Genomic DNA, 21,903 nt, shown 5'->3' with positions numbered 1-21,903 from the left:
GAATTCTAATATTATTTCTGCTTCGAAAGTACTTTTGAATTGACTTATCTCCACAAGAATTACTTCATGAACACTTCATTCATTTTGGACTGAATTCTTGTTGATATTTTGAACATGGGGGTGTCCCTTTTCTGTTGATTTATGTTGACCCTGTTGGTTTGATAAATTCTTTGAACCAAGTTTTGAACAAGTTTTTGTATATTCTGTTATAACAGCCAGTTACGCATGTCTACATAGCAGTCCATGTGAAGCCTGTCAGTGGAAAGAGGCAGGGTAGGGCCCTCAGGCTCCCGGCAGGCAGTCCTGAGTCGCCGTAGCAGCAGCGGAGGGATGCCTCTGTCACCGGAGCCATGGCTGGAGGACCTGCTGGCGGTAAGAGATTGGAGGCGGGGGCACATTATTAATATTATTATTATTATTATTACATTTTTATTTATACCCAACCCTCCCTGGCCAGGGCTGGGCTCAGGGCAGCTAACACCAAATATAAATTACAATAAAATGTAATGGAAAACAACAACAAACAAACAGTTAATTAAAAGGGGCTCTACAGGCCAAATGGTGTGGCATAGTGGGGGCTACTGGGGGGATTGCCCCAGGCACAAAAAGCTTGAGGGGCGCATCTCTGTTTTAATACAGGCAATCCTCGTTTTGCAAAGGAATTATGTTCCAGACCCCCCCCCCACGTGTTGGTGGGGGCCGCCTAAAGCATTCCACCCCACCCTTGTCCCACTCTGCCGTACCCCACCCCCACTCGACTCTTGCTCTGCCCTTTTAGTGACATCTTAATGATGCTTTGGTGACGTTCCCGGGTCACTTCCAGTGTGCACGGTGCACCAATTGCAACAAACCAGTCACTGCCTGTATTTAAAAGTGGTAGCCCATCCTGGGACCTTGGGGCATGGGGCAGGTAAACAACAACAACAACAACTTTGTTTTCAATTACCAGTTAAAAGGGCCGCTGCCTCCCGATGTTCTGCTTTTGTGAATCAGAGCAGCTCCCTCAGCTCCCGGAGGATCCCCGGCAGCTTCTGGGTGTACCTAGACCTTTGGGGACGGGAAAGGCAGAAAGGCAACCCAGGTGCCAGATTAGTCTTTTGTAAAACTCCAGCTTCTTAACGCCTACAACTCCCATGATCCCTAGCTAGCAGGACCAGTGGTCAGGGATGGTGGGAATTGTCGTCTCAAAACACCTGGAGGGCCGAGTTGGGGGAAGCCTGCCCTAGGTGGTGGGGGCTGCCTGAGGAGGTTGGTGGGGCAGGGCCCCACTGGCCCAAATGGACGAACCTCTGCTATCTGGGAGCTGGCTGCGGTCTTAGCAAGAGAGAGTCCCAAAAGCCACACCTACCTGGGCCACTTTCCCGATGTCCTGGAGGTAGATGGAGGGGCCAGAGTTAAAATAATCATCCCTGGCCCATTTCACTATGTGGCCCTTCCGTTGTTCTTCCCTCCTCTTCACTTCCTTGCCTAAGAAGAGGGTCATACAAAAGAACACAGCATTAGTGCTCCCTGCTCAAAACCTCCAGTTTCCCACTGGGACCAATAAAAATATTATTGTAGTAAATTGAGGGCCCAGGGATGAAGAAATCCTCTCTGGCCCATTTCCCCACGTGGCCCTTCCAAATGTTCTCCCTCATCTGCACTTTGTTACCTAAGCGGGGTCGGCTTTGGCGATATGCATGCCAAAGAACACTGCATTGCTTGTTGTTGTTTTCCATTACTTTTTATTGTAATTTATATTTGGTGTTAGATGCCCTGAGCCCAGGCCTGGCCAGGGAGGGAGGGGTATAAATTAAAATGTAAGAATAAGAATATGTACCCCCCCTCCCCAATCTCTTACCGCCAGGGGGTCCTCCAGCAGGCAATGGGAGAGCAGGCTCCTCCTCCTCCTCCCTTTCTCCCCCCCCCGCCCGTTCCGAGTCCTCCCCATTGGCCGGCTCCTCCTCCTCCTCCCTTTCTCCCCCCCCGCCCGTTCCGAGTCCTCCCCATTGGCCGGCTCCTCCTCCTCCTCCCTTTCTCCCCCCCCGCCCGTTCCGAGTCCTCCCCATTGGCCGGCTCCTCCTCCTCCTCCCTTTCTCCCCCCGCCCATTCTGAGTCCTTCCCATTGGCCGGCTCCTCCTCCTCCTCCCTTTCTCCCCCCCCCCGCCCGTTCCGAGTCCTCCCCATTGGCCGGCTCCTCCTCCTCCTCCCTTCCCCCCCCGCCCGTTCCGAGTCCTCCCCATTGGCCGGCTCCTCCTCCTCCTCCCTTTCTCCCCCCGCCCGTTCCGAGTCCTCCCCATTGGCCGGCTCCTCCTCCTCCTCCCTTTCTCCCCCCCCGCCCGTTCCGAGTCCTCCCCATTGGACGGCTCCTCCTCCTCCTCCCTTTCCCCCCCCCGCCCGTTTCGAGTCCTCCCCATTGGCCGGCTCCTCCTCCTCCCTTTCTCCCCCCCCGCCCGTTCCCATTGGCCGGCTCCTCCGACTCCGTTTCTGGGCAAAGCACAGGCCCCGTCAGCCAATGGGCGCCGAGAGTTGGGCGCGGGGGGCGTGGCCGGGCGGAGAGACGTTGGAGTTGGCAGTTGGCGGTTAGTTCAAGATGGCGAGCGGGGCTGCTGGCTGGAGTAAGGCCCATCTCTTTACCTCAGGACTTGGGAGGATGAACGAGGGCCAAGGCTGGCGTGGTTCCTGAGCATGTGCAGAGAGCCGCCTCCGTTGCCTCAGGAGCCAGGACCCCCCCTCTCCTGTCTCTCTCTCGCCCTCAGGGCTGTGCGGAGGGTCCGGGGAGCGGGGCTGCTTCCTGTTCTCGTCCCAGGGCTGCTGCCCGTCTGCTCCTCCCTTCCCCAGAAGGCTCCCTCGGAACGGAGACTGGAACTCGGGGCTTCCCGGCTTGGGGGTCTGCCGTCCGGGGAAGACGCCTCTTGCCTGGCCCTCGGCCATTCTCGTCGGCCTCCCTAGCCTCTCCCCTTCCCCAAGGGACCCCAGACCCCGAGCCTCGTCCCCAGAAGGAGGGGCCCCCCTCCCTTCTGTGCAGAGCTAGCAATGGAGGCTCAGACCTCCAGGCTTGGAGAGACTTCCCACCATCCCAGTTCTGCTCTGATTAACAATTGCATCCACACACCCATTTCCTCTGCTTAAGTTGTGTTCATTAATCTGGGAAGTGGGGCAATGAAACGGGAGCTGTTCAGCAGCAGAAAGATTCCTATTTCAGCAGCAATACTCATAGAATCATAGAGTTGGAAGAGACCACAAGGGCCATCCAGTCCAACCCCCTGCCAAGCAGGAAACACCATCAAAGCATTCCTGACAGATGGCTGTCAAGCCTCTGCTTAAAGACCTCCAAAGAAGGAGACTCCACCACACACCTTGGCAGCTAATTCCACTGCCGAACCGCTCTTACTGTCAGGAAGTTCTTCCTAATGTTTAGGTGGAATCTTCTTTCTTGTAGTTTGAATCCGTTGCTCCGTGTCCGCTTCTCTGGAGCAGCAGAAAACAACCTTTCTCCCTCCTCTTTATGACATCCTTTTATATATTTGAACATGGCTATCATATCACCCCTTAACCTTCTCTTCTCCAGGCTAAACATACCCAACTCCCTAAGCCGTTCCTCATAAGGCATCGTTTCCAGGCCTTTGACCATTTTGGTTGCCCTCTTCTGGACACGTTCCAGCTTGTCAGTATCCTTCTTGAACTGTGGTACCCAGAACTGGACACAGTACTCCAGGTGAGGCCTGACCAGAGCAGAATACAGTGGTACTATTACTTCCCTTGATCTAGATGCTATACTCCTATTGATGCAGCCCAGAATTGCATTGGCTTTTTTAGCTGCTGCATCACACTGCTGACTCATGTCAAGTTTGTGGTCTACCAAGACTCCTAGATCCTTTTCACATGTACTGCTCTCAAGCCAGGTGTCTCCCATCCTGTATTTGTGCCTTTCATTTTTTTTGCCCAAGTGTAGTACTTTACATTTTTCCTTGTTAAAATTCATCTTGTTTGCTTTGGCCCAGTTGTCTAATCTGTTAAGGTCATTCTGAAGTGTGATCCTGTCCTCTGGGGTATTAGCCACCCCTCCCAATTTGGTGTCATCTGCAAACTTGCTCAGGATGCCCTCAAGCCCATCATCCAAGTCATTGATAAAGATGTTGAATAAGACTGGGCCCAAGACAGAACCCTGTGGCACCCCACTAGTCACTACTCTCCAGGATGAGGAGGAGCCATTGATGAGCACCCTTTGGGTTCGGTCAGTAAGCCAGTTACAAATCCACTGAATGGTAGCATTGTCTAGCCCGCATTTTACCAGCTTCTTTACAAGAATATCATGGGGCACCTTGTCAAAGGCCTTGCTGAAATCAAGATAGGCTACATCCACAGCGTTCCCTTCATCTACCAGGCTTGTAATTCTGTCAAAAAATGAGATCAGATTAGTCTGACATGACTTATTTTTCAGAAACCCATGCTGACTTTTAGTGATCACAGAGTTTCTTTCTAGGTGCTCACAGACTGTTTGCTTAATGATCTGCTCTAGAATCTTTCCTGGTATTGATGTCAGGCTGACTGGGCGGTAATTGGTTACAGGTAGGTAGCCGTGTTGGTCTGGATCGAAGTAAAATAAAAAAATTCCTTCAGTAGCACCTTAAAGACCAACTAAGTTTTTATTTTGGTATGAGCTTTCGTGTGCATGCACACTTCTTCAGATACCTGGGCGGTAATTGTTTGGGTCCTCTCTTTTCCCCTTTTTGAAAATAGGGGAAACATTTGCCCTCCTCCAGTCTGCTGGAACTTTGCCTGTTCTCCAGGAATTTTCAAAGATTATTGCCAGTGGTTCTGAAATCACCTCTGCCAGTTCTTTTAATACTCTTGGATGTAGTTCATCTGGCCCTGGAGACTTGAATACATCTAAACTAGCCAAGTATTCTTGTACTACCTCCTTACTTATTCTGGGCTGTGTGTCCCCTGCTGAATCATCTGCTCCATATTCTTCAGGTCGGGCATTGTTTTCTTTTTTGGAGAAGACTGAGGCAAAGAAGGCATTGAGGAGTTCTGCCCTTTCTCTGTCCCCTGTTTGCATTTCACCATCTTCTCCTCTAAGTGACCCCACTGTTTCCTTGTTCTTCCTTTTGCTACGGACATACCCATAAAAGCCCTTTTTGTTGCTTTTAACCTCTCTGGCGAGCCTGAGTTCATTCTGTGCTTTAGCTTTTCTGACTTTGTCTCTACACGTGCTGGCTATATGTTTGAATTCCTCTCTGGAGATTTCCCCCCTTTTCCATTTTTTGTACATATCCCTTTTAAATCTTAACTCAGTCAAAAGTTCTTTAGATAGCCAGCCTGGCTTCTTTAGGCACCTTCCATGTTTCCGTCTCATTGGCGGAACTCCTTGTGCTGCCAATCCTATCTTTGTTGCCGTGACAGATAGGCGCTTGCTTTTTGCAAAAAGCAAGCAAGCAAGCTGAGATTCTTCTTCAGAGGGCACCATGTTCTGTGAGCCTTCTGTGCTCCTACAGAATGATGCCATTCATGCCAGCAACCTAGTAATGGCTGCCTTTCTTCCAGACAACCCGATGCCCCTTGGCTCCATGACCGTCAACAGCATCTCCTAGCTAAACTGAGTCAGAGCGTCACCCGTCTACACCTTATCCAATGCCCCCACACTGGCTGACTTGGAGGACACCAACTGTCATGGATTTAGGTACAGAGCATCACGGGAATCGCAACGCTCCATGGGACTTTGGCCATTGAGAGGGAGAACGGCCTGGGAAAGTAAACTTCTGAACTCTAAGAGAAAGATTTCTGACCCTTTTGATCCCGTGTAACCTTGCAGCTGTGAAATCTCCCATTCCTGTGCAATAAGAAATTAGGGAGGAAACTCTGTCCGGTGTGCTCGGAGAACTAAAGGCGTTAATTGCCCTGTAGGTTGATTAATGGATAAACACAAGACATCTGTGTAGCCTCTATTTGATTGACAAGACTAACGGTTGTAGGTTCTTTGATTGGATTATTCAAACCTCAACTCTAACGTAGATTGGATAATGAGCCATAAGCCCACGTGGAACACCTCAAGGGTTTTGGGGATTTAAGTCTGTTAGAGATGAGTCCCTTTTGTCTTTTGTCCTTGGCTTTTGTCTTGCAAAATGACCCAGCAAGGTACTGCTGTCCTGTTCGTCTTCAAAGAGCCTGAGAGAGACTGAGGTCTGCCGTTGGCTCTTGACTGCAATTTGCCGGGATGGAGAGATGCAGTCTTGGATCAATCTTATTCTAAGTTTGTACTTGTAAGTTAGCTATGCTTTCTTGTTTTATCTTTGTATTCCCTTTATTTGAGAACTGTTGCATGTTACTTTGTTATGCTATTTTATAATAAATAGTTAAAAGAGATTTCTTGTGGATTTTGGTCCTTCCTGGTCGCATTGCTAAACCCAGTCCTAGGCTGCTTTGCCCTCTACCAGGCAGAACGTGTATTCCTTGTCCCGGAGGTCTGTAAGGGGACCCTCCCGGGTGGTGGCAGCGATACCGGTTAAAGAAGTGTCTAAAAAACCCCCGTTCGAGCCATAGAGGTATAGCCAGACCCTTTCCCGGGTAATGCAAGCAGCCCAGCAGCCTCCGGAGGGAGAGCGGGCAGTGCTAAAAGGGAAAGAGGTTGAGGGTACTGACGGGCACGAACATCACATGGTGGCAGCGGTGTGGGATGCGACTTTGTGGCCAGAAAGTGGACAAAATCCTTTGGTTATAATCCAGTTCTCAGAAAAGGGGTACAAGCGTTTTTATTTTGCTAGTGAGTTAGGACAATGGCAGCAGGCTTGCCTAGCGAGATTTTACAAGCTTCGGAGGAGTGGCAGCAGGAACGCAGCACCCACCCTTCGTATCGTTTTGCGGAACCAGATGATCGGTCTATGCCAAGGCAATCGGTTCCAGGAGTGTATTCTCCTTTAAGAGGGGCTGAGGAGTTAGCCAGAGAAGCCGAGAGGGAGCACGCGGAAGCGTTCAGGAGCCCTCGGTCTGCACATCAAAGGTGGACACAGCAGCTGGAGGAGGCGGGGCTGGGAAGCCAGGATAGGCTAAGTGTGCGCGCCTCACCGACAGCGGAGAGAGAAACGCCACCTTTGCAGCGGCAGCGGGAGGTGGAACAAGTACCTGTTGCACCGTACCCTAGAGATGAAAGAAGACCAGTTGCCGGAGAGGTTGTGGTGAGATCCCGGGAGATGACTTCCCCACCCCCACGCAGAGTAGAATGGGCCCGTGAGGACGTCCAGGGGGATCCATACGCACAACAGAGGCCAGAGCAGATGGGTCAGCACGCGAGCGGGATGCCGGCGGCCAGCCCTGAGAGATGTGGATATCGGGAACTGAGGACTCAGCTCCGGGAAGATCATCCATACGCCGAAAGAGAAGATCCAGAGTTTGAGGCGCAAGGCATTTCTGAGAGCCGGAGGGCATATGTTGCGTAAAGTGAGTATCAAACTTTGCCTAAGAGATTTATGGAAGGTGTGAGACTGAGGGAAAGACACTATGCGGGTGGGGAAACTAGAGCAGCCAGTCCCCAAGGGGTTAAACCTTTGGAAGATTCTTGGGAACTGCGGAGGCGGCCCCCCCCCCAGCATATGAAAGAGAGAGGATGCCCCGGGCTGAAGCTTTACGATTTGCCCAAGCAGAACTTCAGCGCAGACAAGCAAGAGGCCCCAGCTCTCTTCCTGCTCTAGAGTATTACAGTGATTGGCAAAGAGCTGCGGTGCCTAGACAGAGGGAATCAAGTCTCCAGGATATCAACCTCAAATATTTGCCGACTCACGACCCAAATATGGATGTTCTATCCTATTTAACACTGTTTGAGACCACGTGTGAGGAAATGGCAGTTCCATATCGGTACTATATGCCGATCCTCAGGTCCCTTGTGAAAGGACCTCTTCAGGAACTGATGGGAACGCTCTCACGAGAGCAAATGTTTAGTTATGAAACATATAAGCAATTGGTCGAACAAAGATTTTCGTTGGATTCTCAGCATTATCAGCAAGCATTTAGGAGGGCTGTTAAAGTGCCTCCTCACGAGAAATTCCAGCTATTCGCGGCGAAGTTAGAACAAAACTTTGGACTGTGGTTAGCGGCTGAGAAAGTGCAGACTTTTGAACAATTGAGACAACTGGTGCTCTTGGAGCAATTCCAGAGAAGTTTGCCATCTGAGATTGCAAGTTTAGTTGCTGATAGACACCCTCAAAACCTGCAAGAATCGGCTAGATTGGCGGAGGAATTCCGTTCTCATCGGGCGCACATGGCTCAGAAGCCGCCGATGGGAGGGGGCGGGACCCGGATGGGCCCACCCGGGCCAGCTAGCTCAGGCACGGCTCTTAAAGCTACAGCGCAACTAAAGCCTGCCGATTCTAAACCTGCATTTGGGAAAAGGGGAGCATCTCCAGGCAGAGGGAAGGAGAAGGTGGCCCCCTCTTCGGGTCTGTGCTTCCTTTGTCACGAAAGGGGGCACATCAAAGCCCAGTGTCCGATGCAGCTAGCTAGACGTTCCCCAATTGCTACGTCAACTCCGGCGGTACGCCAAATTGCGCAACCGGGAGAAGATTGGGATGAGAAGATCCGGCGTGCAGGAGTCCAGGGAAGAGCGGAGGAGTGTGGCCCTGAGCTGGGAAGGGGGAGAGGGATGGAACGGCCCCAGGGAGCAACCCCAACACCCCCGCCGGTTGCAGCGGCCCCTCAAGCCGTGAGATCCAGTGGATCCCCAGCGCCAAGTCAACCTGAGACTTCAGCTGAATGGGCTAAGATGCATTTCATGGCTCCCATCCGGATAAATAATATCAGAGTTAGTTCCTATCGGGACACAGGTGCGGATGTTACCAGCGTATCTAAAGGCTTAGTACGCCCAGGGCAGGTGCAGCCCCAGCCTTTGAAAATCACTCCGTTTGGGACTGAGTCTATTTACCGCCCAACGGCTATTGTTGAAGTGGAGTATCAAGGCTACTCAGGAAATCAGCTAGTCATTCTACATGAGCCTCAGGATTGCCATGTTGCAGCCCTGGTGGGCAATGATCTTGCATTCCTGGCTCACAAGCATCGACAGTCTTCCAGCGACCCTGCAGCTGATCCGCCCATTGGAGCCACCTGGAAGGAGGAGGAGGAGACACCTTCTCCAGTGGGGATTTACGTGCCAATGGAGGGCGGGGATTGTTTTGCTATGGGAAGCTTGGAAAAACCAAGCCTTGAGGGGGAAGAAGGGGGGCGGGATGTTGTGCCTCTTTCTTCTGCACCAGCCGTTTCAGCACCATCCAGCGTGGAGAGGGGGAGTTCCCCCCTCCCTTGCTCCTCGGCTGAGGAGGAACTTGAGACTGCTGAATTAGGAGACACGGCACGCCTGGCGAAGGAGCAGCAAGAAGATCCTACACTGCAGTCGTGTCGAGAAGCGGCCGGCGTTACTCCAAGGGGGGAGAGGAGGGCCCGCTTCCTCTACAAAGAAGGACTTTTATTTAGGCAGTATTGGCCTAAAAGGGTTACAGACCGGGACTCTATTTTGCAGCTTGTGGTTCCTGAAATCAGGAGGGAAAAGGTTTTGAGTATGGCACACTCAGGGGGGCTTTCTGGGCATTTAGGGGTGCAAAAGTCTTTGGAACGCCTTACCCGATATTTTTATTGGCCCCAAGTGTACAAGAGTGTTCAACAGTATGTACGCTGTTGTGATGTATGCCAAAGGGTGGGGCACAATCGGGACAGCCCCCCTCATACACTTCAAAGTATTCCCTTAACAGCGGGAGTCTTTGCCAAATGGGCTGTAGATTTTGTAGGCCCTTTGCCTCGGACCCCCAGGGGGAAAAAATATATAGCCACGGTTATTGATTATGCGACTAGATATTGTTTTGCTGCTAGTCTGACTAATACCCGAGCCCCAGGTCTGGTACAATTTCTGTTCACTGCCTTTTGTTCCATGGGGATTCCCCAGGTTTTGATGAGTGATTTGGGACCCAATCTTTTGTCTGATGTGGTTCAACAGGTTCTGAAATTAATGGAAATACATCACCACACTTCAGTGGCTTATGAACATCGTATGAATGGATTAGTGGAGCGGGTGCAGTCCACCCTGACTTCTATGTTAAAGAAATGTGCATTGATCCATGAGTCTAGCTGGGATCAGGACTTGCCTCTGGTGGTAGCTACGTATAATGATTCCTACCAAGCAAGTCTGGGGTATGCTCCTAATCAATTGGTTTATGGGAGATTGTTGAACAGCCCTCTGTCCATGCTTAGAAAGCAGTGGGACCAGAGTGAGGATAGCCTCCAATTACCCTCTGTGGCTGAACATTTTCAGGCTTTGACCCAGACGTTGGCTGAGATTTGGGATCAAGCTAAAGCCAACCTGGAAGAAGCACGTAAAGAGTATACCCGCACACATGATGTGAAAGCTGTGGAGAAATGTTTTGAGGTGGGAGACAAGGTTCTGGTACTGAGACCCACACGTCCACATAAGTTGTCGCCTAAGTGGAGTGGACCAGGTGTGGTTAAAGAGAGACTTAGCTCTGTAAGGTATGTGGTAGAATGTCCAGAGCTACACCCATCTCCTCGACAATATCATGCCAACTCCATGAAATTGTATTGTGAACCTGACTCCAAAAGGGTCTTGGCTATTGCTGGAGGGCATGGGAGGGAGTCTCATTTGCCTTTGGACCTGCTGCAGGAGTTTAAGCAGGCTGGCTCCCTTGAGGATATTTTAAGATCCCCTACACTGAACACCCAACAGGCTCAGGAACTATATGAGGTTTTGTTGCCCTTTGAGTCCGTTTTTAGTACAAAACCAGGTCGGACTCATTTGGCCCAGCATCACTTTGAGACTGGCACTGCTGCTCCCATTGCCTCACGACCATATCGCGTGAGTGAAGCCCATGCTCAGTGCATTGAGGCAGAGATCAAGGAAATGCTTGAATTGGGAGTTATAGTTCATAGCACCAGCGCCTGGTGTTCCCCTGTGGTGTTGGTTCCGAAAGGGGAGGGGCAGGTTAGGTTTTGTGTGGATTATAGAAAGATTAATATGGTGATGGTGCCGGACGTCTTTCCCCTGCCTAGAGTGGACACTCTAATTGAAAAACTGGGTCAGGCTAAGTTCATCTCAGTCTTTGACCTGACTAAGGGGTACTGGCAGATTCCCTTATCACCTGAGGCTTCTGAGAAATCAGCCTTTGTTACCCATATGGGTTTATATCAGTTCAGAGTCCTTCCTTTTGGACTTAAGAATGCCCCTGCCACATTTCAGCGCTTGATTAACTCTTTAATCGCAGATATGAGCGCTTATTGCTGTGCGTACCTAGATGACGTATCAGTTTTTTCAAACACCTGGGAGGAGCACTTAGAGCATGTGCAGAGTGTGTTTACTAGATTCAAAGAAGCCAATCTTACTGTGAAAATGGCGAAGTGTCAATTTGCCCAAGGTGAAGTGTTTTATTTGGGTTTTCAGGTTGGCTCAGGCTATATTGAAGCCCTGGAAGCAAAAGTTCAGGGGATCCAGGATTGGCCCCGACCCAAGACCAAGCGGGATGTGTTATCTTTTTTGGGAGTGGCTAACTATTATCGTAGATTTATTGTACATTTTGCCACCATTGCCGCTCCCCTGACTAATCTGTGTAAAAAAGCGTTGCCTACCAAAGTAACTTGGACGCCAGAGTGTCAGCGGGCTTTTGTGTTGTTGAAGCAAGCCCTGACCAGTAATAAGGTAATGCTAGCCCCGGACCAGCAGAAACCCTTTGTGGTCCAAACGGATGCTAGCCATACAGGGCTGGGAGCAGTCCTGCTTCAGAAAGACCCTGAAGGTGAGTTGAGACCAGTGGTTTACCTGAGTAAGAAGTTACTACCCCGTGAGCAAAATTATTCCACCGTTGAAAAAGAATGTTATGCGCTTTTATGGTCTCTTTCCCGGCTGAAGGTTTATCTTTGGGGGGCGGAGTTTCAAGTGCAGACTGATCACTCGCCTTTATGTTGGCTATCACGCATGAAAAATTCCAATCAGAAACTGTTAAGGTGGAGTCTGGCCTTGCAGGATTACAATTTTACTGTGGTTCATATCCCTGGAAAGCAGAATGTTGTGGCGGATGCCCTCAGTCGCTTGTATCAGTCTGTTGAGTAACTGTTATGTTTATTATGATTCTCACAGGCTGGGTGTCCTACCTTACAGGGGTGTGCGGAAATGTGGGACGCCTTGACCCCAAATTTCCGTTAGGGAAGGGGGTGTCATGGATTTAGGTACAGAGCATCACGGGAATCGCAACGCTCCATGGGACTTTGGCCATTGAGAGGCAGAACGGCCTGGGAAAGTAAACTTCTGAACTCTAAGAGAAAGATTTCTGACCCTTTTGATCCCGTGTAACCTTGCAGCTGTGAAATCTCCCATTCCTGTGCAATAAGAAATTAGGGAGGAAACTCTGTCCGGTGTGCTCGGAGAACTAAAGGCGTTAATTGCCCTGTAGGTTGATTAATGGATAAACACAAGACATCTGTGTAGCCTCTATTTGATTGACAAGACTAACGGTTGTAGGTTCTTTGATTGGATTATTCAAACCTCAACTCTAACGTAGATTGGATAATGAGCCATAAGCCCACGTGGAACACCTCAAGGGTTTTGGGGATTTAAGTCTGTTAGAGATGAGTCCCTTTTGTCTTTTGTCCTTGGCTTTTGTCTTGCAAAATGACCCAGCAAGGTACTGCTGTCCTGTTCGTCTTCAAAGAGCCTGAGAGAGACTGAGGTCTGCCGTTGGCTCTTGACTGCAATTTGCCGGGATGGAGAGATGCAGTCTTGGATCAATCTTATTCTAAGTTTGTACTTGTAAGTTAGCTATGCTTTCTTGTTTTATCTTTGTATTCCCTTTATTTGAGAACTGTTGCATGTTACTTTGTTATGCTATTTTATAATAAATAGTTAAAAGAGATTTCTTGTGGATTTTGGTCCTTCCTGGTCGCATTGCTAAACCCAGTCCTAGGCTGCTTTGCCCTCTACCAGGCAGAACGTGTATTCCTTGTCCCGGAGGTCTGTAAGGGGACCCTCCCGGGTGGTGGCAGCGATACCGGTTAAAGAAGTGTCTAAAAAAACCCCGTTCGAGCCATAGAGGTATAGCCAGACCCTTTCCCGGGTAACGCAAGCAGCCCAGCAGCCTCCGGAGGGAGAGCGGGCAGTGCTAAAAGGGAAAGAGGTTGAGGGTACTGACGGGCACGAACATCACACCAACAATGAAGGAGGTACTGCCCCACCTCACCCCTTTGTCCATGGGAGACCTCAGTCCTTTCCGCTCCACCAGTTTCTGTGACCTTATACGCAATCCCCACAGACACCCAGCTTCCCGAGCTCTGCATGGCTTGAGTATTCCTTGCCCTGCACCCGATGAGAATGCCTGCCTGCCTCACTCAGCCTTTTCTTTCTCCCCAAAGGTAACGGGGGTCAGTCAGAGAAACCTCACTTGGAGTCGTGGAGCCTGGTGTTTGAGCTGGACCCAAGCAGAGGGAATTGGAAGGTCTGCCTTGTGTACAAGAACACCAAGCCGGGTATGTTGTGTGATACCAGCAGCCCAAGAACTGTCTTCCCTAATCGACCCCATCTGCAAGCCCCAGTTGCCTTTTGTCTTTGTGGGAGATGATTTGGACTACTGTTCCTAGCAACATACCATTGTGCTGGCTGAGAGTGATGGGCTTTGTAGTCCAGAACATCTGGAGGGCACAAGGTTGAAAAAGGCTGTCATCTATGATGGCCTGTGATGAAGTTTTCCTGAAGCAAGCTATGCTTTGTTGTTGCTGTTGTTGTTAATATTATTATTGACATTTGTATACCGACCTTCATCCACAGATCTCAGGGCGGTTCACCACATAAAATTACTATATCTTTATATCTATATCTATTGTATATATATGCATAATAAAAATAAGAAGAAAAGCAAAAATCCCCCTCACCCAGCGCATTTAGAAAGGTAGAGATCAGGCTTGGTTGAAGGGGAACATTTTCACCTGGCACCTAAAGATAGGTAGTGAAGGTGCCAAGCGAGCCTTCCTGGGGAGGGCCTTTCACAAACAGGGAGCCACTGAAGAATAGGCCTGTTCTCATGTGGCCACCTTCCGGACCTCTCGTGGAGGAGGCACCTGAAGAAGGGCCTCAGAGGATCAATTTCCCTTGGAAATGCCTTTATCCATTGTGAAAAGCACCGAGGCCCAGATCGTCATCCATAGGCCTCAAGAGTTCCTTATTAAAAACCCCTGAGAGGTGGGGGGGTCCGTTCTTCTCATCCTGCGGCACTAATAGTCTCTCTTCTCACTTCCAGTTGTCACCCTGGATTCCGAGATCTGGCTTCTGGACTGAGCTCTCGACTGGCATTTCCTCACCAAAACCCTTCACCGCTTACTACCGGCTCCTGATCACCCACCTAGGACTGCCACATTGGCAGTATGCCTTCACCAGCTGTGACATCAACCCCCAGGCTAAGGTGAGAGAACAACAAACGGCCCGTCCCTTTTCCTAGGGTCTGCCGCTCCTCCCCATTCTGCCTTCACAAAAGCCCTGCGAGGGAGGTCAGGCTGAGAGTGAGTGATTGGCCCAAGGCCACCCAGTGAGCTTCATGGCCAAATGGGAATTTGAACCCCAGCCTCCCAGGCCCTAGACCGACATTCTAATCCATTGTGTCTCAAACTTGGGTCCCCAGCTGTTGTCTGGACCCAAGTTTGAGAAACACTGCTCTTACCACTATGCCACAGCACCTCTGCACTGACTGGCTGCTGCTCTCCAGAGCTTCAGGTGGCATGGTGGGGGTCTCTCCCAGCCCTCCTTGGAGATACCGGTGGGGATTTTCATGCAACATAAATGCTCTCGCCTCTGAACGAATCCTTTTGACCCGGGGCTGACGTTCTTCCATTCCTTTCCTCTGTTCTGCATCACTTCCACTTTCCCAGAGAGGCATTTGGATCCTGACTCTCCAGGATTTGGGGAGCAGCAGCTGTTCTCAGCCCCATTTGGAGATCCCCAGGAATTGAACTCTGCACCCAACGCACACACTCTGACACAGAAGCACGATTCTTCCCTCATGAGCTTAGGATATTACTGTGCTGTGGTGTGATATCTCTTCTGCAGCTCTGTGCCAAGAAGGCCTTGCAAAGGGTAATAATAATAATAATTTAGCAGGTCATCCAGGAATTGAATTAGGGACCTGCTCCATCCAAGCAGACCCCCTTTTGTCCCTCAGCCCATCTAGCGGGATTCCTGTGTGAGGCCTCCGGTCCCACGGCCGGCAGATACTGTAACAAGCCAGGAGCCAGGCCTTGAGAGGCCCTCACCCTTCCATCGCTCACCTTCCTTCTCTGCCATGTGCAGCATTACTTTTATCGCCATTTTTGATAGTTATCAGACGGGCAATTTGACAGACAGGCCAAGGAGCCTAAAGTCCTCTGTGTCAGGACAGCCTTTGTGTTCCAGAGCTATGCGTGTTTGGGATCCTCTGAGTTCCCTGGTTTACCTTTCTTTTACCTGTCCTGCATCTCCCACAAGAGACTCTTTCCACTTCCTCTGTGCCATGCCAAACTTCATAAACTTCTATCGTGCTGCCTCTTACTTGCCTTTTCTCCTCACCAAAAAGTCCTCACCTCAGCCACCTTCCTTCCTAGGGGATTCGCTCCATCCCCTTTGTTAGGGATTTTATAGGGGGGGCACCCAAACGCAGCTTCATTTGGGAATCAAGATTGGCACAAATGCCCTCAAGGGACCCCGTCTGATCCTACAACACCACTCTAGTATCGCACCAACATGAACACCTCGATCGAACCCCTCAAGATCAAGCCCTGTGTAATAAAGGCTCCTTTTCCTACCCTTTCTCTGTTGCCTGAGACTCTATGTAACCATATTTCTTTATGAATGAATACCGTGTATCTGTATTTCTAAATGAAACCCCCTTTTGCTACTCTGGCCAAGGGCTCTCAGGGATGCAGGGAACAGCCATAATCCTTTAAGCGAGAGGTCACGTAGCCAGGGTTGTGCTCCTCTGCATATCCATAATCCATTCAGGTACCATCTCCTACCACTCCCGACCCTCCGAAGCCAGAGGCAATACACACACCTGGACCCATTGTTTTTCCCCACCAGGTACTCAAGGATCCTCTCCCAGATACTTACTGGTACTTGCTTATCAATGTCCTGGGACATCGTGCATTGTTACCTTATGTTTACCTGTATGCTAATGCCCCTTGCACCTTCCCCTTTTCTGTCGTTTTACCCTGTCACAAGTGATATATGTATGATGCTTTCGATGTGCATTATGGGATGGTGGTGGGAACTTTTAAAAGTTCCTGTAGCCCTGTTCACGGTGTTCAGTCTGGCATTGAACCTGCTGCGCAGTAATAAACCTTGCTGTTTGCTCCGGATCGTGGCTGGACGCCTTCCTTTTATACTCCGCAACGACCACAGGCCCTTGCCTCTTGAGCTGGGTGGCTGAGCATTCTCACACCCAGAATTTTGCCCTAACACCCTTGATAATTTTGGTTGCCCTTTTCTGAACTTTTTCCAACATCCTTTTCGAGACGAGGCGGCCAGAACCACACGCCTGCCGTTTGCTGCTCCTCACTTTCCCTTCTCCTTTTCCAGCAAAGGTTCAACATGTACAAGCCCGTCCACTGTCAACACGGAGCAGCTCTCTGAGGAGGCCGATTCCTTCGTGAAGAAGCTGGAGCCAAACAAGGTCTTCCTGACATTGCACAGCAGCACCTCAAAGCCCTGTGGGCCCCTCCCCCCTTGCTTATTCCAGTATCCCTCTGGTCAAGACCAGACCCGGAGGCAGGAATAGTCTTCAAACAACGACCAAACCCGCCTCCTTGGTAATGACATGGTCTGGACTTAGCGTAACTCCTGCTGCTGCCCGTGATCACTGAGATCGGATGTCCCAGGACACACAAACGCACACACACCCCGTGGAACATGCTCCAGCCATTCTGTTGGTGGAGCCAACTCCTGGGCAGCCCTGACCCTCTCCCCTTAGGAACAGAACGATACAAAACTCTACCTGTGCACAACCCAACACCCACCCACCCCCAAGAGAGAAAGAAACACACAAACAAAAGAACATGCCAAAAAAGGACAATTTAATATATAAAATATAAAAGATAACATATAATTTATAAGCTGTTAAATATAATTTATAAACTATTAAATTAATAAACTATTAAAAAGAGGAGCCCCCTCTGCCGAGTATCAGCCGCAGTCCATGTGAATCGTATACATACATACAACAAAAACCTCCGTTACGAACAAAATTTACCTATGTAAACATGCGTAACTGGCTGTTATAACAGAATATACAAAAACCTACAAGATCAACATAAATTCAAAAGTACTTTCGAAGCAGAAATAATATTAGAATTCCACAAGAGGAGGTGTACATCAGGTGTAGAGGTGACAACAATCTATCCAATTGGCAAACAGGCGTGGCAAGCCAATGTCCATAGACAAGGTTCCCGGGTTACGTCCCTTATTTCGCCCCAGTTAGGCTTGCAAAGATAGAAACATCGACTCAAAGCTCTAGGTCAGGCATCCCCAAACTGCGGCCCTCCAGATGTTTTGGACTACAACTCCCATGATCCCTAGCTAACAGGATGGTCAGGGATGATGGGAATTGTAGTCCAAAACATCTGGAGGGCCGCAGTTTGGGGATGCCTTCATTTGGCATTACACCTAGAGCTTTGAGTTGATGTTTCTATCTTTGCAAGCCTAACTGGGGCGAAACAAGGGACGTAACCCGGGAACCTTGTCTATGGACATTGGCTTGCCACGCCTGTTTGCCAATTGGAGAGATTGTTGTCACCTCTACACCTGATGTACACCTCCTCTTGTGGAATTCTAATATTATTTCTGCTTCGAAAGTACTTTTGAATTGACTTATCTCCACAATAATTACTTCATGAACACTTCATTCATTTTGGACTGAATCCTTGTTGATATTTTGAACATGGGGGTGTCCCTTTTCTGTTGACTTATGTTGATCCTGTTGGTTTGATAAATTCTTTGAACCAAGTTTTGAACAAGTTTTTGTATATTCTGTTATAACAGCCAGTTACGCATGTCTACATAGCAGTCCATGTGAAGCCTGTCAGTGGAAAGAGGCAGGGTAGGGCCCTCAGGCTCCCGGCAGGCAGTCCTGAGTCGCCGTAGCAGCAGCGGAGGGATGCCTCTGTCACCAGAGCCATGGCTGGAGGACCTGCTGGCGGAAAGAGATTGGAGGCGGGGGCACATTATTAATATTATTATTATTATTACATTTTTATTTATACCCCACCCTCCCTGGCCAAGAACATTCTTGTTGAGACCAGCCTACCCAGATGATTCGAAAGCTGGTGCAAATGTTCATCTGGTTAGTTTTTCTCATCGCTCTTTTCATCTCTTGGAAGTTTGTTTGTTTTATTACAATCAAACAGCATATACATTTCATGAAATCAAGAGTAAGTTGATCCCCATTTCCCAGAAAGCAGGCCTCCCCTGCCAGCCCTTTTCACCAACTTACCTTATCAAAAGATGAAGGCCTTTGAAGAAGCCTTCTGGACTGGAAAGCAGCTCCCAGCACCTTTCCTCCCCCAAAGCACTGTATTCCTGGACGTAGCCACCAGACCGAATGAGATTTTTCAAGGCCTGCACAGTGGTCCTGAATCAAGGGAAAGAATGAAGAAGATTCTATTTATTCATTTATCCATTAAAAAAACTGTATCCTGCCCTCACCCGTAGATCTCAGGGCAAACACAAGATAAAAAGCACCAAAGAAATCATAGAAGCCGGAACAAAGCCGAGCAATGGAAAGGACGTCGGGAAGAGGAACCTTTTTGCCTGGCATCTAAAGGTATCTAAGGAAGGCACCAGGCAAGCCTCCCTGGGGAAGAGCGTCCCACTCATGGGGAGCCACCACAGAAAAGGCCCCACCCTCCGGACGCACATGAAGAGGGGCCTCCGATGATGGGTAGCTTCACCTGGGGAGTTGGAGGTCCTTGGCAGCTTGCAGTCTTGAGCTGCTTGGCCTGATGGATCCAGCCACAACCCCCAGCTCCCGCAGCCTCCCTCCCACATCTTTCCAGCACGTGATGGAGACTTCAGGTTCCATGGCACCCCAATCAGCCCATCCATCGTGCGGGCGGGAGAGTCTCCAACATCCCTTCCCATCCTAGTGTCCTTCCGATGTTTTGGACTACAACAACTCGCATCTTCAGCCCAGTTGCGCTGGCTGGGGCTGGTGGGAGTTGTGCTCCAAAAGGACTGAAGAGCACAGGGCTTGGGGAAGCAGGGCCTCCATCTCCAAATGAAGCCTATCTCTTTGGTGAGGGCTGAGCCATGACGGCCACGGGTCACGCTTGCAAGCGCCCAGAGAGAGAAGGGAGGGAGGGCCACCCCAAATGCATTAGCAGGTCCCTTACGCCAGCGGGTCGAGGCGGGGGCCGGTGATGAGGCTTGGTGCCCCATTCGAAAATCTTCTGCTCGCCCCAAGCAGAAAATAAATCTGCGTTGTTAGCCCAAGCAGGAGGTCGGCGAACTTGCTCTCCAGGAGTTCTGCAGCCTCAGGTAGCGACAAGATGTAGCACAATACGTTGGTCGCCTGGAGGGACAAGGACAGGAGAACAGCGTTCAGGCCAAGATCTCCCAGACCCCTGCTCCATCTCTCTCCGTATTGTCTACGCTGACTAGCAGTGGCTGTCCAGGGTTTCAGGCGAGGGACACCCCACCGTGGAGATGCATGAGGGGGCTGGGGGCCACCATCCACTCAATCAAGTTCTCCATTATATACTGGAGGCTGAACAGGTAGCCGATCTCCAGGTGAAAAAGGAGCTGAGAAAGAAAACACTTGATGGTGTGCAAGGCCAAAGAAAGTGCCGCGAAAAGCAAAGTTCACTACCCTATACCCTCCAAGTGTCCACATCTGCACTTTGTTACCTAAGTAGGGTTGGGTTTGGGGATATTCATGTCAAAGAATGTTTTTGGCCTACAACTCCCATGATCCCTAGCTAGCAGGACCAGTGGTCAGGGATGGTGGGAATTGTCGTCTCAAAACACCTGGAGGGTGTTTTGAGACGACAAAAACCTCCAGTTTCCCACTGGGACCAACAAAACCTCCAGTTTCCCACTGGGACCAACAAATATATTATCAATTTCACCTCAAAAATTATAATTCGGAACTGGGAAAAGTTCGGAAGGGGGCAACCAAAAGGACTGGGATGGTTATGAAGCTCTATGGTCGCAGCATTTGGGGGGTTTTAGTTTAGAAAAACGGCGAGGAAGAGGAGATGCAATGTATGGCAAGGAGAAAGTGGAGAGAGAGACATATCTTTGAAAGGAAACGAATGTGTGCTTTGCACAAGCATTCCTAGCAGAACAGAGGGTTAGGATTCTTCTCCTGTGCTGCAGTCATGGGATTGTTTATATCCCTTGTTGGTGTATGTTTTCATTCCACACTGTGGGAAGTGACAGGATGTTTGTATTACTGTGTTTCCGTGATGTGGGACGTTTGTCCTTTGCTCTTTCTCTTTGCTGTCTGATGCTGAAGAGGAAGGAGCTGAGTTACAATGCTCCGAATGTATATATGTAAATAAACGTTGTTTAGCCAAATGCTGCTGTGCTATTGAGTCTGTACGCTGACTACCTATACTCTGCTGATCCTGAAGTGTGCTGATGTCTCTAAGGTATCAGTCACCGTGTTCAGGCTGGAGAAAGATTTTGAATCTCCCAAACAACCGACCAGGTCTCCTACTCGTGTGTAGGACTTCCTGACACAGAGGCCCCTTTCACCATCAACAGCCACAACCAGTGAGTTGGCCACAGATGCCCCCTGGGCAATCATTTCGAGAGGGTCTGTCATCCGGCATGCTCCCCCCGGCTCTGACATCTTGGGGGCTCCCTTACCACTAATATATCCTGCAGCGTCTCCAGAGGGGGGGCCTCCGACAACAAGCTGGTGAGAATGTTGAGGCAGGTGTTGATGGTCTCTCAGTAAGTCCTGAAAGGAGAGAAGCAATGGATTCAAACGACAAGAAAGAAGATTTCACCTAAACATTAGGAAGAACTTCCTGACAGTAAGAGCTGTTCGGCAGTGGAATTTGCTACCAAGGAGTGTGGTGGAGTCTCCTTCTTTGGAGGTCTTTAAGCAGAGGCTTAACAGCCATATGTCAAGAATGCTTTGATGGTGTTTCCTGCTTGGCAGGGGGTTGGACTGGATGGCCCTTGTGGTCTCTTCCAACTCTATGATTCTATTCTATGAGTGAACCAATGGTCACCTCTAATCAGGCGTTATTTTGCTCCGGTGATCTGACTGCCGCACCATCTAACCTCACTGGCAGCCTTTCCAGCGGTGGATACAGCCAGGTCCGAGTCAGCCTGAAGGTTCAGGAGAGCTGCAACGGAAGAAGGAACATGAGAACGGACTTCCGGAATGGATTAAGTTTGAGAAGCAAGGTAATACCCAATTTGGTCCTAGGTGTGGAGTCAGTATACCCCCCAGGCTCCAACCCTTCGGTGAAGCCAGAAACTCTGCCCTAGGGCACAGTCTGGAGGCATGTGGTGCTAGGACCCTGGCGGAGCTCAGGAGGTCTGCTCAGTGCCAGGATGGGGACCACTTGGGATTGGGAAACAGTGGCACACCTCCTGGAGTCGCATGACCGGAGAAAGGCAGGATGTGCTGGATTTTTCCGTGCATACGATGGGGAATTCCAAATTAAGAAAACTGAGGGAACTTGCCCAGAGTTGCTGAGCTTTTTTAGGGGGGGGATTTCCAAAAATCGCTCACCCGCCGGACCTACGCTGCCACTCGTCCGCGTCGCAAAGCCCACCTATTGTCTGCCTGTCCCCTCGCTGGCAGAAGCCACCAATCGCCCACCCAATTGCTGCAGCGATCAACACCAGCCCTCTTTTAGTTCCTAAAAGATGTGAGCATAATAATACCAAAGGGAAATCAACAAAAA

General features: G+C 50.0%; 1 protein-coding gene, 1 long non-coding RNA gene and 1 pseudogene across 4 annotated transcripts; 2 read left to right on the top strand and 1 right to left on the bottom strand.

Moving 5' to 3' along the window:
- Positions 1-180: 180 nt before the first annotated feature.
- LOC148683045 (uncharacterized) lies at positions 181-1,995 on the bottom strand. 2 transcript variants are annotated; one of them, XR_015947692.1, is made up of 4 exons: positions 1,841-1,995; positions 1,349-1,467; positions 947-1,047; positions 181-366 (listed from the first exon to the last, which is right to left on the bottom strand). It is a non-coding gene; the product is annotated as an uncharacterized LOC148683045 (long non-coding RNA). The 2 variants fall into 2 exon arrangements; XR_015947691.1 differs by having other exon boundaries at positions 181-363; positions 1,841-1,992.
- Positions 1,996-2,532: 537 nt separating this feature from the next.
- On the top strand, positions 2,533-20,554 carry LOC148683043 (tubulin polyglutamylase complex subunit 2-like; annotated as a pseudogene). Its single transcript, XR_015947685.1, has 4 exons — positions 2,533-2,597; positions 13,375-13,488; positions 14,256-14,417; positions 16,562-20,554. The product of XR_015947685.1 is annotated as a tubulin polyglutamylase complex subunit 2-like (transcript).
- LOC148683044 (uncharacterized) lies at positions 5,658-13,165 on the top strand. Its single transcript, XM_088660221.1, has one exon. It carries the CDS (start codon positions 7,586-7,588, stop codon positions 12,077-12,079), a length of 4,494 nt encoding a protein of 1,497 aa, XP_088516347.1. The 5' UTR covers positions 5,658-7,585; the 3' UTR covers positions 12,080-13,165.
- Positions 20,555-21,903: the final 1,349 nt, after the last annotated feature.

Source organism: Zootoca vivipara, unplaced genomic scaffold (genome assembly GCF_965207765.1).
Source record: "Zootoca vivipara unplaced genomic scaffold, rZooViv2.hap1.1 HAP1_SCAFFOLD_46, whole genome shotgun sequence".
Taxonomy (NCBI): Eukaryota; Metazoa; Chordata; class Lepidosauria; order Squamata; family Lacertidae; genus Zootoca; species Zootoca vivipara.
Note: the sequence above shows the minus strand (reverse complement) of the source record. Positions and strands in the feature narration are given on the sequence as shown.